The sequence below is a fragment of the Herpailurus yagouaroundi genome, unplaced genomic scaffold (assembly GCF_014898765.1).
Source record: "Herpailurus yagouaroundi ecotype Mexico unplaced genomic scaffold, PumYag 77, whole genome shotgun sequence".
NCBI classification, from domain to species: domain Eukaryota; kingdom Metazoa; phylum Chordata; class Mammalia; order Carnivora; family Felidae; genus Herpailurus; species Herpailurus yagouaroundi.
Window position 1 is genome coordinate 311,043 of NW_024412388.1, and position 17,540 is coordinate 328,582.

Sequence of the window (17,540 nt, forward strand, 5' to 3'; positions counted from 1 at the left end):
ACTGCGGCACCCAGAGCCGGGAGCCCCGGGCCGAGCGGCCGCGAGAGGGAGCAGGGGGCCCGGCGCGGGAGCCGTCCCCGGGGCTGGCGGTGGAGGAGCGCAAGAGCGCGGGCCATCGCGGCTCCTAGCGGGCGGGCCAGCGGCGCCCTCTGCGACCTATAAAGGCTACTTTGTTACCAACGGCCCGTGCTGCGGGTCAGGTGGCCCCAGGCCTCCCCGACGCTCGCTCCCCAAGGCGCTCCCGTGGGGGTTTCTCTGCCGCATTGCTGGGCCCTGTACTTGAAGGCCGAGGGTGGAGGGATGCGGGGGTGTTGTCCTACTGGAAGGGGGATGAGCTCCCCACAGCCTCCTGCTCTGCCCTGGGGGCGCGGCGGGGGGGGGGGCCGCCGGGGCCGGGGCTGCCTCTGTCGCGGGGAAGCCCGCAGGTCCAGGGCTCCTCCACATCACCCTGTGTCCCTCACAGACCAGGACTTTCCCGAAGTCCCACAACCCGCATGAGCCCTACTACCTGGCTCTGTGATCCCCAGGAAAGGATCCGGATCCCCAAGCAAAGGAGGGCTTGCTCAAAGCCGAGATCGTTCCACAGAGGCGGCCCCAAGGGGGGCCTGCCCAGGCACAGCTCCTTTCTGGGCCAAGAAGGTACCCGGGCTCTGCCCTCTCCACCACCTCCACGGGCCCTAACTTCCCTGCAGGCCTGGAGCTGCAGAGGCCCAGAGGACAAGGCCATGGGGGAGGGGGCACAGCCATGGCAGGACAGCCCTGAAGGACGTGCTGAGCCGGCACTGGCCCTACCCCGGCCGGTCCATGAATGGCCTCAGGTGTTCCCGTTCCCCATGGACCCAGACCTCAGTTTGGGGGTGGGGGGGGGAGGGGGGGATTCAGGGCCTCTGATGTGTCCAAGCCCCCTACGACCACTAAGTGTCCAGGTCCAGCCATAATCCCCTCTCCACCCCCGTCCCCCAGCCACTCGCACCCTCCCCAGTTCAGATCTCAGGGTCGGGGCAGCCCCACCCCGGCTTGCACACCTCCTCACTGCTCCCTCTCACGCACCCTGCCCTCACCTCTCCATGGTTACCACCAAGTCCCAAAGGCCCTCCTCCTGACCCGCGGGGTCAGGGACTGCTGGAACCCATTCTCGCCTCTGCATTGGAGTGCTGGTGGGACCTGGGGTCAACAGGGGTCTGCGGGCCAGCCTCCGCTCCCGAGGAGGGCGGGTCCTTTCCCAGGGAAGGGGAGCTGCAGAACCACTAGAGGGCGCTGTGCACCGCTGTGTCTCAGGCCAGGGAGTTGAGAAAAGCCAGTCTGGTCTGGCCAGTCACAGCCCACCCACCGCACCCCTGCTCTCCCAAGGCACCCTGCCGCACCCCCTCATCTTGCTGCTGTGCCCTGGATTACAGGGTCCCCAGACAAAAGTCAAGAAGCACACACTTGTCCCCATGTGCCTGGGGTCCAGGAACCCTAACTCCCCCTCCCAGCTTGGCTGATGGTCACTCTGTGAGGGCCAACCTCAGCCTACTGCCTGCTGCGGCCCCAAGGCCGGGAGGCAAGAAAACCTGCCTCCGCGTGGGGGTGGGAGTGCAGTGGCCTCCTGGGTGGGCTGAGTACACCCAGGTCTTTGGGGTCGGGGCCATGTCCCCTGCTAGCATCCAGGCCACCACACGGCACAGCTGTGTCGCTGCAGAGTCCCTTCCTGATTCCCCCTGGGGCCTCTGTACCTCATGGTCCAGCTCACAGGCCTCTCCCACCCCTTCCTCGCATGAATGGCATCCGCCCTGCAAGCTCACAGGTCCTCTGCCCCCCACATCGTGCCGTGGTTCTCCGTGTGGCCTGACGGTGCCTTCCCAAAGCATTCCCACGCTCTTCAGCCGCCACACTGGGGCTGCCTCGCTTGTCAGCATGGCATTCAGAGTGACCTGAGGCCTCCGTGACATGCTTGCTTCCCTGGCCCTGAGTGGGGGCAAAGTGAAGGGAAGTGCACATTGGCAGAATGGCCTGCCCTGTGTGGACCGAGCCCCCTCCTCGGGCTTCCCCAAAGGCCTGACCCCTGCTGCTCTGGGGTCCCTGGCACCCCCGCAAGAGCCCAAATGTCAATAAAGAGACTTTCTCAAGAACACTGCTATTTGTTCATCCCCCAGGAGTGACGGCCGTACTCCGCCCCCCCATCTGGACCTTCCCCTGGCCCCAGCCAGCTCACGTTGGGCCCCGAAGTGCCCTTGCCGGCCCGAACTATATGGGCCGCCAGGGAGAGGGAGGCCTGAGTATCTGGAGGTCCCAGGTGCATCCGAATATTCAAAGCACATGATGGGCAGCAGGCACTACAGGGGCCCAGACCCCTGCAGAGGCTCGAGGGGCTGGCCATGGCAGCATGGAAAGGATAGCGTACCCAGTGCCTGGGGCAGGGCTGCCCCACCATGGCTGGAGTCTGTAATTCAAGGTGAATATGGGCTCCTAAAAGCTGAATGTCTATCTCTCCCCCACCCTGCCGTCCCCTAGGCCTCCACCTTCCCCCACACTCACTCCCTCCGTCTCCCTCTCTGCGCCTCCAGGGATGAGTCCTGGGGCCCTGCTGGTGGGTGTGGAACCCCCACCACCCCTGCATCCTCCACCGGCTGAGCACCTTCCGTCAGCCGTGTGTCTATTTCAGCCAAAGATCCCATGGAGCCCCAAAGACTCAGCCCCCCCATACACCCCCCCAAGCCCATCCCCCGTGCCCGCATATACCCCCCAAGCCTGTCTCCATAGAATGTGTGTCTGGGAAAAGGGTCTGGAGCAGCCCTGGCCTGAATCAGCACCTCTGTTCCCAAAGCTTCCTGGAAACATGACGCATGAGTGTGGAAGTGGCCGTCTCTCCACTTCGGCCACAGAGCCACAGGGGTAGCCCCTCCAGGACCCAGTCCTTTTCTGACCTCGAACTCAACCCCACTGGAGGCAGCATGGCTTGCTCCCAAATGCTCAGGAAACCATGGCTGGGGGAGGAGGGAGGGAGAGTGATGGCCCCAGGTCCTGGTCAAAGCTCCTGGGTGGGCGTACCTGGCACCAGGGACCTTATCTTCTCAACAGGTGCACATCCCAGCAACTGGGGGCAGCCAGGGACCCCCTGCCTCTGGATAGCTCCCTGCAGCTGCCCGAGGGCCAAGGCTGAGAGGGGCCAGTATCCAGTTCCATCTCAGATGTGTCCCCACCCCTCTGTCTAGCTGAGTCCAGATCTTAGTAAAGGGCGAGGCAGGGGCCTTTTCCAGCAAGGGGAGGGGAGGGGACCAGGTAGGGAGCTGCTGTGGCCGGAAGCACTTCTGGGAACCAAGGGCGGCCTGCAGGCCCTTATCTGAGGTTGGAGAGACAATGTGGACTGCTACCCCAGGGGGAGGAGCTGCGGTTTTCCGGAACAGCTGGAGAGCTGCTCCTGTGGGTGGGGGTTTCCAGGGGAAGCAGTGAGGGGCCTGGAGCAGAGTCTCATAGTGGGGTTTCTCTCAGGACTTGGTGGCCCAGAAGATCAGGCGATCTGGCAGGCTCTGCTGGTGGGCACATTCCTGTCCCCATCCCAGGAAGCTGGGCTGAGTGGGAGGGGGACAGGGGCCTGTCACCAGCCCCTTAGCTCAGCAGCAGCCCCCCACCCCTTTCCCCACGCTGCCCTGGGCACTTCCCCCTCCCCCACTGCCCATCCACAGTTCCATCCCTAGAACTTGGATTTGCCCAGTCCTCTCCTACCTAAGCCCCCCGATGGTGGCTTCTGCACACCTATGCCCCGGGGTGTCTGCCTGCCCGTCCAGCCCCTGTGCCCCCAAGGCCCTGCACAGAACCTTTCACCAAAGAGTTGTCCTGTAAGCCGCAGAGACGGAGCCCTTCCGTATGCCCACTTCCTGCTCTGTCTTCTGAGCTGGGGTGTCTCAGGGCCAAGCGCGGCTTGCTGATTGATCATGGGGTTCTGGGGGGCTCCAAGGAGGGAGGGGGGCAGGAGTGGGCAGATGGATCTGGGGTGAGAGACAGGGGGTATCTGTGCGAGGGGCGGTGGGGGAGAGGTGGAGAGAAGGGGACAAATCCAGCACCCACAAGCGTTCCTCTGGGCCCCCCCAAAGCCCTAAGATCTTCAGGGCCAGACCCCTCCCGCCCAGCCCCCAGGCCAGGCCTCACGCTCCCACCCTCTTGTGCTGCAGCTTGAATCCAGCACCCTCCCCATACTCCGCCTGGGCCTCGGAATCTCCCACCCTGCTCTGTGCCGCCCCCATGCTGACGTTGGGGCGCTGTTGCCTCACACAGTGGGGGGGCCCCCACGCGGAGTTTCCATGCTGCGTCAGCGACCAGAGAGGCCCCTCAGAACCTGTCAGTCAGGAACGTCCACAACTGCAGACGACCTGAGTCCCCCCCCCCCCCATGGGAATAGCTGAGCCGGGGCCGGGGAACCCTTTGCCCCAGGGCAGCCTGAACCAGCACCTCGGGAGGGTCTAGGACAGCCGTGAGCACCCCATGTACCCCACCTGTGGGGACGGGGCAGTCAGGTGACCCGAGTGACAAGAGCAAGCCCAGAGGAGAGCTAGCTTCCCGAAGCAGGGTGGGGGAGAGTTTGGCAGGGCAGGAGGCCTGGCTTGGAGACAGAACCGGAGGGGGGTGGGGGTGGGGGTGGCCAGCAGGTCCCAGAGAAGTCTGTAGAGGGCCTCCTGGGACACACCCGACTTGGCCAGCACCGTACCTCCCGCTGTCCCCTGACATCTGGCCAGTGCCCCTGCATTCTCTCACTTGTTAGCTAATTCACCTGGATCCTCACCTGGACTGGGGCTCCCGGGGAGTGCCCGGGGTCTGGGAGCCAGCGGGCACGGAGAGCATGAGTGTTTCCCATGTGAGTAAATCACGAAGGACTTGTCCACGCCCCTCCTTCCACGGGGAGGAGTGGGCTTCGCCATGCTGGGGTGCAGCGGGGTGGGGGTGACGCCCCCGGGCGCGATCCACGCAGATCTCTCCACCACCTTCTTGCCGTGAGCTGGGTGCACCCGGCCCACTGCCCATCGGGTTTGAGTGGGGGTGAGGACACTCTCCTGGGCAGCATGCAGGTAGGAAGGGGGTGTCAGGGAGCTGGAGCATCGGGACTCCGGGCAGGTAGCCAAATGCGCTGGCACCTGAAGGCGCTGCTGCTGAGACCAGCCTCCACTGGCCCGCCTGCCGCACCCTGGACAGTTGTGCCAAGGAACCCTTATCAGCCTCGCCAGGCAGCTCCTGCCAGGAGGCCCGGAGAAGGCTGCTCACCTCACTGGGTGGGGGCCTGGGACCACGCCCCGGAGGGAGAGGGATCTCAGCAGGTGGTAAAGGCAGGCCGCAGGGCTTGGAGACGGGGAGGGGGCCAAAGGCAGGCCACTCCAGGGCTGCCCTCCCAACCACGAGGTGTGGGTGTAGAAACTGACCCCGCCCTGGACTCGGGCCGGAATGACAGAGACAGGCACCCCACAGAAGCCAGCAGGCTGTGTGACCGGCCCAGAGTCTGGAGCAGCAGTGGCCCAGAGACTGGACACAGAACCCAGCTGTCCCAAAGTGCCAGGCTGACTACCAGGGGAGGGGTTTTGGACAGGGCAGCAAAGAGGCACAGAGGGCAAGTGTCCATCATGGTGCCCCTCCTCCGGGAAGCCTTCCAAGTCCCACGGCCCCTGCTAAGTGCTCGTGCCTGGGACTGGAATGGCCCCACCCCCAGCCCTGCCTAGGCTGGAAGGCGACTGAGGGTACTGGTAGGGGAGGCCTCGTCTCCCTGTCCCCCCATCCCCGATCACGTCCACTCAGGTCACTGGACAAGTGTTTATTGAGCACTGCCTGTAGCTAGGTCCTGCACTGGGCATGGCCTCCTGTCCTGGGAGCCAGGGGCCCAGAGACCCCACCCCAACAGGGCCAGCAAGGGAGGGAGGGAGGCAGACGTGGCTGTGTCTGTATCTCCCATGGGGTCTGGCCACGGCTGCTGACTCTTCTGCATGGTCTGGGGGACCGGTCACTGTCACCACGCACACCCACTTCCGCCATCGAGGGGAGCAGGGCCGGGCCCGGAGCTGGGGTCCCACAGCAGGGTGCAGAGCTCTTGCTCCCGAGAGTCAGCCCTGGGCAGCCTCCCGGGAAGGTCTGGCTCTGGGTCCGCTGTGGCAGAGGACAGCCAGGCCTCACACCCACAGGTCCCTCAGCTGGCCCTTGTCCTCAGACAGCTGCTCCCCGCGCTCCTCCTCGGGGAACTGGCAGCTGCAGGCGTCTTCGGCTGGCGGCCGTGCCTCCAGCAGCAGCTGGGTCTCTGCAGAGGGACTTTGGTCAACAGGCAAGCCAAGGGCCCACCTCTCCCTCCCGAGGGCACAACCGACCTGGGGGCCACATGCGCTGCCTCCTCAGCTGCCAGATGTGCAGGCCAAGCTGGGCTGCAGTCAGGACCAGGATGCAGGTGGCCACGGTGAGGAGGACGATGGTCAGGGGGTCGTGTGGCTCAGTGGGCAGCGGCCCCGGGCTACATACGGCATTGTGTGTTTTGTTCCCAGAGAACATGGTGGGAAGCCCAAACTGGGAGCAGCTGGGACACACGGACACACAGAGCCCTCAGTCAGCGCTTGGCCACCAGAGCAGCCCCTCTGCATGGCCGCTGTCCTCTGAGTGTGGGGGGGTCACCATACCAGGAAGGACCGGAGATGCCCCTCCCTCAGGGACTTCCCAGCCACCTGAAGGTCCCACCAGCACTCACTCTGACCAGGGTTTGCAGCGGCCCTCACGGCCCCCAGAGAAGGTCCCTGTGGCACAGTCAACACACTCGAAGCCAAAATTGAAATTCCCTGCAGACAGACAGACAGCCGCGGTTTGCTGGGGTAGATGCGATGGGACCCATCTGGGGCCACAGCAGAATGACCCACACACTCCTTATCCATTGGACAGAGGCCTCTGAGGCCTACAAGACTAGGACCTGGCAGAAATCAACGCCCACGTGTGCCCCATTCCAGGCATCTGTCGGGGAGGCAGACTTGGGGGACCCCAAGGCTGTGACCCTGAGCTGAGTGGAGGTCCCCGGGGCAATCTGGGAGAGGAGACTGTGTGGTGCTTGGCCAGAGGGGAGGGGAAGGGCCCGCCCACTGGAGGCTGGTGGGGGGCAGGGGGTTGCAAGCAGAGACCAAGCAAAACCCAGGAGGGACCTTGTGCTGGGTCCAGTAGCCTGGAGGGCGAGAGGCCAGTGAGGGTCCCAGAGAAAGGAGGTGAGGCTCCCGCCCCAGTTGGCCCTGGACCCTGCCCTACCCACCTCACAACGCCCCAGGCCCCAAGAGGATCTGAGCTGCTCCCTCCAGGAAAAGGGTTGACCCCCAGGCAGGGCAACAGGGGGCAGGCCAAGCACATGCTCAGGGGAGGTGTGGGACTGGGGCATAGTCAGAGCCAGGGCCCGAGGGCCAGACAGACCCTGGACACCCCCACCCCAACCCACATCCTCTCTGAGGAGCACCCTCTCTCTGGACGAAGAAACCCAGGCTGTGATGGGGAAGGACACCCCCCACCCCTCCCCGGAGCCGCGTGCGTGCTTGGGGCTCATATCTGAGCTGCGCCAGTGAGCAGCGGAGCGGCCCCACCCACCCAGGCTTTGAAGGACGGGAGACGCCGGTGCCTGCCTGCCTGCCCAGAGGACACGTCTGTACCCTCCACACACGTGTGTTCCTTCTGCACCCACACGCCACTTGTGCACAGCTGCTCCCGTGAGCTGTGGCTCGGCCCTGCTCAAACCCCCTGACCTGCTCTGGCCACAGTTGCTGGGACTTACCACGTGGCTGCGCCTCCTGGCCGGGCGGGCAGGGGTGGTGTTTGCAGGTGTCACACTGGGGGTCTCCACAGTGGAACTCCGGCTGGACACATGTGCAGTCCCCCTCGGGACAAACCTCCTCAGCTGAGAGAGAGGGGCCAGCCCTCTTAGCAGCTGGGCCAAGCGCCTCCCTCCCCAGGACTCCCCCCAGGCCCCGCAGGGGGAACCCTTAGGCAGCCCCGGGGGGGGGGGGGAGAGGGCACCTGTCTGGGAGCCAGGACCCCAGTTGGGTCCAGCTGTCTCCCTCCTTCCTAGGCACCCAGCTCCCCCACCCGCATGACTTGGCTGTGTCCCCCACTGCCCTGAGGCTGCTCTTGCCCAGGGTGGCTGTGACTTGGCAGGAGAACAGAACATGTCCCTGCTGGACAAGGGAGTCATCTGGGGGACCTACGCCCCCTCCTCTTTCCATCCTGCACGGGCCCCAGCTGCCATAGCCCCTGAGGCAGGCTGCCTGTCCCTGCCTGCCACACTGAGACGCGGGGCCCTCAGACTCCCCTTTGCAGCCCCCAAGATCTACCAGGGTGATACTCTGGGGGTGTTTTCCCTGCAATATTTGTCCCCAGACTGCCACCTTCCACTTGCCCCTCACCCATACAGGCAGGTCTGGGGCAGAACAGTGCTGCAATCCTGACCTGGGCAGAAAGCGGCCAGGGCGATGGGCGGGGGCTCACTGTCCACGCAGTAGGAGCTGGGACAGCCTTCCTCCGCCTTGGGACCCAAGACGCCCCTTGAGGAAGGCTCTCCCGCCCATAGCCCCGGACTCCGCCTTTGGGCCACTGGCCTGAGCTGAGCTCCTCTCCGCCACACGCCCCCTCACCCATTCCCCTGAGACCGAGGGCTCTGGACCCGGAAGGGGTGCCCACCGCCCCTCCCAGGCCGAGGCTGAGCACAGGGAGGGGGCGCGGCGCGGCCGCCTTCCGAGACGAGACGGGCTCCCCGCGCCTTACCCGCGGAGCACAGGCGACAGCAGCGCGCGTCCGTCCCGGCTCCTCGCAGCAGGCGGCCGGGGCCGCAGCTCGGACCCGAGGGGCGCTCGCCCAGGCCGAGCGCGCAGAGCAGCGCCACGCCGCACAGGGCCACGCGCGCGCCCCTCGCCCCCATGGCCCCCGCCGCCCCACCGAGCTGCGGGATTTTAGGGGATGCGCCCCGCCACGCCCCCATCCGGACACGCCCAGACCCCGCCCGCGGCCCCGGGACATCGGCCGCGATGCAGGGAGGGCACAGAACCGGTGCCCACCAGGACCGCCCCGACCCCTGGCAACTCAGAATTCCAGGGGCGAGCGGAGCACGGCGGATGGGAGGGGGCGGGGTGTCAAACTACTCCGTGCGACCCCAGTGGTGGCCGCGCGTCATTACAGCTTTGCCCAAACCACAGAGCACAGCAGCGAGCGACCCTTTGTAGACCAGGCACCCTGGGAGACCATGCCGTGTCCCTGGCGGCCAGAGATGGCCCCTGGGGGGGGGGGGGGGGAGGGGGGGGGGGGGGGCGGGTGGGGATCTCTGCAGCGGTGCCTCAGTTTTCTGTGGACCTGAAACTGCTCTAATAATTTTTTTAAGTCAACTGGGACCAGCTGTATCTCAAGGAGGTGGAGAGCCCAACCTCACAGGGCGGGGCTGGGGACCTCCAGGAGACTCAGGCTCAGCGGTGACCTTGGGGGTTCCTAAGTGTTCATGCCCTTTGGTCTGGGAATTCCTACCCAGAAACTAAATATGCTGCCAAATGTGTGAGTGCTGAGGGGGGCATGGAACACAGCCAACACCCCCAACTATGTCTGGGGCAGGACCGGAGGGGGGAAGGTCAGAAATGTTTGCTGTTCAGGGGCGCCTGGGTGGCTCGGTTGGTTGAGGGCCGCCTTTTATTTCGGCTCAGGTCACGATCTCACGCCGTGCAGTGTGGAGCCGGCTTGGGATCCTCTCTCTCCCACTATCTCCGACCCTCCCCGCCCAATAAATAAATAAACAAACATTTAAAAACGTGTTTTCTATTCAAAACCTGCAGTCTGTCAGGTCTGTAGGGAGAGATGTAAGCAGGAAGGGTGGGTGACAGATGCAGATGACACAGGTAGACTGGTGCAGGGACACCCCCCCCCCAGAAGGGTGGTCTGGCCAGGGACTGCTCCCTCTCTGTGCCCCCTCCACACCTGGCTTCGTCCCCTACCCTGGATCCAACTTCCTCAGGAGGGCTCTGTGGGCTTTTAAAGATCACATCCTCAGGGCGCCTGGGTGGCTCAGTAGGTTGGGCATCAGACTTCAACCCAGGTGATGATCTCGTGGTTTGTGAGTTCGACCTCTGCGTCAGGCTCTGTGCTGACAGCTGAGAGCCTGGAGCCTGCTTCGGATTCTGCGTCTCCCTCTCTCTCTGCTCCTCTCCCCCTCTCAAAAATAAACATAAAAAAATTTTTTTAATAAAATAAAAAATAAAGATCTCCTCCAACCACCAGAGAGCGTAGGATGAAGTCCCTTGGCATCCGGGCCCCAGAGACCTACCAGCTCACCAGTCCTTAGCACACAGCCCAATACCGAGAGGCCCCTCACTTTCCAGGGATCAGGACACCCACACACACACACACTTTCTAGGGATCAAGATAAGACCCCTCACTTGGCCAAGAAGGTCTGACTGGGCTCCAGATGCACACGGTGTCGTCTTACAACACACACACACACACACACACACACACGCACGCACACACATACGCACACACATGCACACACGCACAGACACACACACACCTGGACCCTGGACTGCTGCTGTGCGGACATCTTGCTCATGACTTAGAGCCCCCAGGGAAGCCCCCTCACACCTCCCCACCCAAGGACCTCTTTGGATCTTGGGAGAGGTTGCTGGCAAGGAGAGGTCTGGGCATGGATTGAGACTCCGGTCACTTGAAGTTCTGGGTCAGAGGTGGCCTGCTCACGTCACAGCTCTAACTGCTGGGCCCATTCGTATCCAGACCTCTCCAGACAAATCTGGTCCTCCTGGAAGTGGGTGGAGGGGCAGCCCCTGACGGAGCTCTCGAACCACAGAGAACACAGCCTCCAGCTCACTGTCCCTTGTCTCTCTGAGCCTTGGCTTCCCCGTGTGGCACAGAGGGGTTCTGGGGCCCTGCCTCCTTACTGTAAGCCCCCCTGGAAAGCTCAGCCGTGTTTCCCAGCCCTCCAGCTGAGTCTCGGCAGGGAAGCGGTGAAGACTTCTGAGAATTCTGGGGAGGGGGGATCGGGAATGTGCCCCACGGGCTGTAGGTGTGCTGATAGCTGTGACATAAGCCTTTGAGACCTGCACCTGCCACCTGGCCCGAGGGAAATGACAGGAATTAGCAAGTTGTGACCCAACTGTTCAAGTCCCAGGATGCACAGCCCCTCCCCAGACGGTCAGGCAGGGTCCTGCAGGGAAGGGAGGGGCTCCAGGCTGAGGTAAGGCCCGCCCTCTCTAAGGAGCCCTGAGATCTCCGCTCAGCTCCTAGACGAGACGGGTCCAAGCGCTGGCCATTGCCGGACACCAGGTAAAGGTGCTCCAAGTACAGAACGGGGCAGCTCCTTCATCCACTGCTCATTTCAAAGACCTGAGGGGTCCCGTCTGTGGCAGCGCAGGGTCACCCCGTTTCCGCTAAGAGGCCCAGGCAAATACAATGAACACCCACAAACTCAGTCGGCCTGTGCCATGCATCAGCTGGTCCTTCCGGAAGCAAGGGCAGAGAAACTTCTGGAAGCAGTTTATTGGGGGGGGAGGGGTGAAGGTGGGCTGGGCAGGAGGAGCTCTGTGCAGAAAACGTCCACTGGAGGGGCCCGAGTGGGAGAAGAAGGATCTTCCGTGGTTACCAGCCACAGCAGCACAAAAATCAAAGGGCCTAGATTACATCATGCCCACGGGATGGTGGCTTATGAGCAAGCCCCCTCAAAAGGCACGAGTGACATCAGCAAAATGTCAGTGCCTGCGTCTGCTTTCTCGTTCCAGCCCCTCCGGAAGCCCCCACCCCCCACCCCTAGCCACAGGCTGCGTGGATGAGTAGAGTTTCTGTAACTGGGCAGTGCGGCGAGAGATGATCTTTATCTGCTCGTCTGCGTTTTCCAATCCTTTATGAGCAGCTCGCCACATTTCTGCACAATCACCTGTTCCAACCGACACGGTGACCCCTGTTCCTGTCAGCAGAGGGTCCTTTAAGGAGCCAGGCAGTAACCAGAAGGGGGTGGGTGGTGGTGGTGTGGAGATGGGAATCTCAAAGCCACTCGTACCTGTACCCACAGCGGGCCCGGATGGGGAGCCAGGCGGGGGCGTGGAGGAGGGGCCGTGTGGGAGAAGGAAGCTGGGGACACACCAGTCGCCGTGCTGAGCGTGTGCCTTTGGGGCTTGTGGGAGGTACCAGCTCAACACCCAGGCTCGGGGGTCAGGCAGGGCCTGGGGTAGATGGAGGCTGGGGTTTTTCAGCAGACGGGCAGGGGGTGAGGGGTCGGAGAGTTGTGCTCAGGGTCAGTGTGGCAGCAAAGAGAAGCTGAGTCTGTCCACCTTCCCATCCGATGGCAGAGCTGGGGCAGCCAGGCAAGCGAAGGGGGTCCTGGGTGTACGAGGGGGGGAAGAGCGGGGAGGTGTGGAGAGGAAGCCCTGGGCCCCAAGGATCTGGCCCCTCCACCAGCCCCACGGCACTTTTCCATAGCCTCCATGCTGTCCTGGGGACCCCTGATCCCCAAATCAATGGTGTGGATTTGCTGTCTGTTGGAGGGCACGGTTTACATTGGTTTGTTCCCTGCTGAGTCCCACGCCTGTGGGGACTCGGTGCTGATGAACAAGGGACGGCCCTGTCTCCCCTTGGCGGTGTTCGGGCCAGGGCGGGAGCACTGGGAGATTTGAAGACAGGCTGAACGGGCCTTTGGGGTGACCTTGGGGAGAAAGGTGGCCCAGGAAACAAGGAGGGTTGGTGGCCAGAGCTGAGGCTCTGCCAAAACCAGGGCTCGGAGTCACCTGCTGGCTGCGGGACGCCCCGCAGCCATGAAGGACATTCGCTCTGTGGCCTGGCGCCCCAGCGGGAGGGCCCCATGGTCCTGGAAGGCACGCTGAGGTCAGTGGGACTGTGCCGTCGATGGGCATTTGGACAGCCGGCCACCGCGCAGCCCGCCCCTCCAGAAGCCTCTCGTTCCCCAAAGTGCTGCTGCGGGGACCCACTCGCAGGTCTGGCAGGGCAGGGGGTTTTAGAGGCCTCGAGAAAGAGCTCTCTCCTTCAGGGGAACACATAAACCCGAAGGGTCGCTCTCAAAAGTCCCCTTGGGGACCAGGGCCTCAGGCCTCCTCCTTGCTCCCATTAGCACTGGGGGGGCCTCGGGCCCACTCACCCAGGTTTAGGGTCTGGGGGGAGCAGCTCCTGAATTCCCCTCACAAGCTGCTGGGTTGTCCAAACCCCACCCCCAGGACGCTCATTTAGGCCTCCACATCCCACCACAGGTGCTGGGACGTGCCCAGAGAAGGATGAGGGCAGGGGTCCTGGGGTCTCTGAGCAGTCGGCTTGAGCCCCGTCTCCAGCCAGAGGTGGGCACAGCCCCAGCCCCCGCCCCCCCCCCCCCCCCCCCCCGCACGTGTGCAGCCCCCAGATCACCAGTGCCCGGTCAGAGACCACATGTGCCAGTGTCGTTTATTGCGAGGGGGGGGCACCACCCTGGGCGGGGAGTATGCACAGCATACATAGCAGAGCCCTGGGTGTCAGCCCAGGAGCACCTAAAACGGCGCGGGGTGGCAGGGTGGGTGGTGGGAAGGTGGGATGTGGCGGCCCGTGCTTGGGGGCGCCCCACGGCCCCTCAATGTCTAGCAGACCCTCTGGGCCCCTGGCCTGGCCGCTCAGATCTTGGCCAGGGTGGAGTTGGCATCGGCATGCTCCTCTTGGATGGGGGTCCGGAAGCTATTTCCACCTGGGGAGGAGGAGAGGGGGGGAGATGGGCAACGGCCCCACCCCTTCGGGAAGCCGTCTGGGCTGGGGACACACTGCGCACTCACCGGGGGGTAGCCGCCAGGCTCTGTGGTGCAGGAGCAGGGCCAGTGCGGCCGCCACCGGGGCAAGCAGGCCCAGGCCCAGGCCCAGGACAGCAGCCAGCTGGGGACCTGTGGGGAGGCGGGGCCTGCTGGGGTTGGGGCCGCCAGAGGAAGCAGTCCACCCGCCCCAGGAGGACCCCAATGAGGGCAGAGGGCGTCTCTACCCCATCCTCCCCCAGCCCCCTTCTTTTTTGGACTGGGGGGAGGGCCCTGCTGGGGCAAGGCCAGGCCCCCTTACCCCTGGGGGGCTCTGCAGGGGGTGTGAAGGGCTCCTGTGAGGTCCTAGGCCAGGCTGTGGTGGGCTGGGTGGTAGGGGGCCGGACTGGGGGGCCCTGGGTCTCCCAAGGCGTGGTGGCTGGGGGGCTCCTGTCCTCACACACGGCATCTGAGCCTTGGCTGGCCGGCCGCAGCGTGCGCTTTCCCTCCAAGGTGCAGCTGAGAAGGGCAGGGGGTGTGGATCAGGCCATAGGTCTGTACCACCACCTCCCCTGACTCCTGCCAGACTGATGGGATGGGCCCAGCACTGAGACAGGACCAGGGGATGTGGGGAGCATCTGGGGACCCACACTGGATCACTGTGTGGGCCGCCAAAGACCTGCCCAGGCCCCTCACCGCCCCCCCCAGGGGGCCTCACACCCTGCAGGGTCTCCAAGGCCACCTGCTCACACCCTCACTCCCCATTTCCCCTCCCTCTGCTCCCCACAGTCTCCTCCCAGCCGGCTCCAGCCCAGTCTTGCCCTCTCACACCACCAGCTTGTTCGTCTCTTCCTGCCCCCACCACGGAGCCCCCAGCTACAACTGACTGGTCTCATAAACCCCCAGGGCCTGGGAAAGAGTCTCACACACTCCTCACTCCGGCCCAGCAGCCAGGCTGGTGGAGGAGGCTGGACCCGGGGCTGAGCAGGCAGGCAGGGGCCATGGTGGGGCCAGGGTCATGGGCCATGAGGAGCAGGAGTCATGAGGGGACCGGGCCATTTGTCAGGGCAGCAGCAGCCAGGAGCACCCCACCCCCAGCCGGCAGCTTCCTGCTCCCAGGCCTGGCCCCTTGATCCCCAGGCCCCCAGGACACTCACTTGGTCCAGGGCTTGCAAGCCTGGTCATCACCTGGGGAGAAATGTCCCGGTGGGCACGGGGCACAGTCTGCAACAAAGACAAGGACAATCTCAGTCCATCTCCTGCCACCTCAGGGACCTGGACGCTGCAGCCACTGGGGGCTGGTCCTGGAGGGCTAGGCGCTCACCTACCGTGCCCTCCGGAAGCCCCTCCCTGCCCACATCCACCCACTGGCCAGGACCCGGTACCCCGCCCCACCCCCTTCTGGGCACCTGTTTGTTGGGGGAAAGGAACATGGTGGCAGGACTGGGATGGGGGTACAGGGGAAGTAAGAGCGTGCGATATGGAAGACATGCTTCTTTTACAGCTCCTGAGGCCCCCCCCCAGGCACGTGACCCTGGCCTCTCACACACACACTGCCCCCCACCCCGCCCGGGGCTCACCGCACACACTGCCCCCCCACTCCGGGCTCACCGACTCCACGATCGTAACCGTCCTGGGGCTCAGTGCCTGGCCTGCAGCGGCAGACGGTGTCCTGCGTGGGTGTGCATCTCTGCTTGGGCTCGCTCCCACTTCCTGTGGGGGGGGGGGGGTCAGGTGAAGCAGGCACAGCTGGCAGGGAGGCAGAGAGGCCGGAGGACAGAAGCCGAGGGTCCCCGGACCAGCAGCCCCACACACAGCCCCTGGAGGCCATATTCCTCTGGCCCCTAGGGCATCCGGTGGCCGCGGCAGCCTCCCTTCCCACCTTCCCTCAGGCCTGCACCAGGACCCTACATGGCCCTTGGATCCAGGTCTCGTCACCCCAAAGGCCACCTGGCAGGCACATGCTCCTCCCTGACACCGCGTGGCCTCAGCCCCCCTGGGAGGAGGACGGTTCTCCTTGGGGACCTCCATGGTGTGGCAGCCCCACTGTGGTTTGGGGTTTGTTTCTGTGGCGCTGGGGGCCTCACGAGAGCGCTGGGCGGGGCGACGGGACGCAGGTAGGGGGCCAGGGGCCAGGGCCAGGGTGGCGCTCACTCTGGTTGCACTGTGTGCAGGGCTTGCAAGGCTCATAGTTCACGGCCTCATTGTAGAAGCCGGACGCGCACTGGAGGCACTTGGTGTCCTGGTCACCGCTGCAGCGACTCGCCATCCCATAACCTGCAGGACGAGGAGGGTGGACTCAGCCTGCCCAGCCTCTGGCCCGGCCACTGTCCTGAGTCCTCTAGTCCGTGACACCTGTGTCCCAGGACCCCATCTGCACATCCCTGTGTCCCAGGCCCCCGTGTTTCTATCTCCCTCTCCCCATTCCTCACCCCATGTCTCCCATCCCCATGTCCCTTGTCCCCATGCCCCTGTCCCCCTTTCCCCCTCCCCAATCCCCGTGTCTCCATCCCCATGTCCCTTGTCCCCATGTCCCTGTCCCCCTTTCCCCCTCCCCAATCCCCGTGTCTCCATCCCCATGTCCCTTGTCCCCATGCCCCGTCCCCCTTTCCCCATGCCTCCATCCCTATGGTCCTTGTCCCCTTGTCCCCATGTCCCTGTCCCCCTTTCCCTCTCCCCAATCCCCGTGTCTCCATCCCCATGTCCCTTGTCCCCTTGTCCCCATGTCCCAGGTCTCCATGTCCCCTCTCCCCGTGTACCTCATCCCCATGCCCCCACAGGCATCCCTCCCCAGCTCTGTGGCCAGACCACTCACCTGGTGGGCACTCGTTACAGCACCTGCCGTCTTTGGGGTAGGTGTTCCCGACACAGTGGAGCGTGGCCGCGGTGCCCAGCACAAGCCCCAGGAGCTGGACAGCTGAGTGAGGCGCCCTGGGCCACTGAGCCCCCACAACCACCCTCATCTCTGCCCAGTGCAGGAGTCTGGGGTTTTTCCTTGCAGGATGTGGCTATAAGGGCTGCGGGGGAGGGGTGGGGAGGGAGGGAGGAGGGGGGGACCAGGAGGAAGGAGGCCCAGGAAGGGCTGGCGACCCCTGACCCGGGCTGGTGGCAGGAAGGCAGCCTGTCTGGGATGTGGGCTTCTCTTCTGCCCCGGGGCCCGGCCCCCATCCCCTCAACGACACCTACTAACCTCAGGCTCAGCCAGCTGGCAGCTGGGCACCAACCCAGACCCCTCCTGCAGCATGCAGACAGACCCCAGGGCCAAAGCGCGGCCCCACAGCCCCCTGGCCCCTGCCAGGCCCATCCGGTCTACACCCACCCCCCCGACACAGGACCCCTCTGGCTCCCATCTCACCAGGGAAGCGGGGCACCCTGGATGCCTTCCTGCCCTGCTCTGCCCACTCAAGCCACTTGGAGGAGGGTTGGTCTCAGAACCCCTCCAAAGCCCGCTCCTTCTGGGCACCCACTCTCCCTGTACAGGGCAGGTTTGGCCCCTCCGGGGGAACAGGCGGCTGGCTATTCCTACCCCCCCGCCCCCCCGCCACACACACACACAAAAGGCCACATTCACGCCAGTCTTCACCCCCTCAGCAAAAGGGTGCACAGAGGACACGGGTGAACAGAGGCAGCACACTGGGTCGGGAGACAAGCCCTTCACCATCTGGACCCGTGACTGGGCACCAGCTCAAGGGGAAGAAAAGGAGTGCTCCCGCCTCCAGAGCATGGTCCCTGGCACAAGCGCCCAGAACTAGCTCAGAGCAAGCGTGCACACGTGGGAGCACGTGGGAGAGCGTGTGCAGGCGTGGAGCAGTGTGGCAAGCAGGC

General features: G+C 64.5%; 3 protein-coding genes across 4 annotated transcripts in view; 1 reads left to right on the forward strand and 2 right to left on the reverse strand.

Annotated features, from left to right (window-relative positions):
• The window catches only part of TTLL10 (tubulin tyrosine ligase like 10), a 19,533-nt gene extending 19,405 nt beyond the window's left edge, over positions 1-128 (forward strand). Inside the window, exon 19 of the mRNA XM_040471502.1 lies at positions 15-128. Within this exon, the coding sequence (XP_040327436.1) occupies positions 15-128 (114 nt within the window). The remainder of the gene's footprint in view (positions 1-14) is intronic.
• A 5,633-nt stretch (positions 129-5,761) lies between these two features.
• Positions 5,762-8,887, reverse strand: TNFRSF18 (TNF receptor superfamily member 18). 2 transcript variants are annotated; one of them, XM_040456618.1, is made up of 5 exons: positions 8,734-8,887; positions 7,748-7,870; positions 6,692-6,779; positions 6,321-6,523; positions 5,762-6,253 (listed from the first exon to the last, which is right to left on the reverse strand). In XM_040456618.1, the coding sequence occupies exons 1-5, from the start codon at positions 8,885-8,887 to the stop codon at positions 6,129-6,131; spliced, it is 693 nt and encodes a 230-aa protein (XP_040312552.1). In that variant the 3' UTR covers positions 5,762-6,128. The 2 variants fall into 2 exon arrangements, with proteins under 2 accessions (XP_040312552.1, XP_040312561.1); XM_040456627.1 differs by having other exon boundaries at positions 6,317-6,523.
• A 4,503-nt stretch (positions 8,888-13,390) lies between these two features.
• On the reverse strand, positions 13,391-16,714 carry TNFRSF4 (TNF receptor superfamily member 4). Its single transcript, XM_040456640.1, has 7 exons — positions 16,531-16,714; positions 15,870-15,992; positions 15,327-15,428; positions 14,873-14,939; positions 14,038-14,234; positions 13,764-13,868; positions 13,391-13,678 (listed from the first exon to the last, which is right to left on the reverse strand). The coding sequence occupies exons 1-7, from the start codon at positions 16,676-16,678 to the stop codon at positions 13,608-13,610; spliced, it is 813 nt and encodes a 270-aa protein (XP_040312574.1). The 5' UTR covers positions 16,679-16,714; the 3' UTR covers positions 13,391-13,607.
• Between the last annotated feature and the right edge of the window lie 826 nt (positions 16,715-17,540).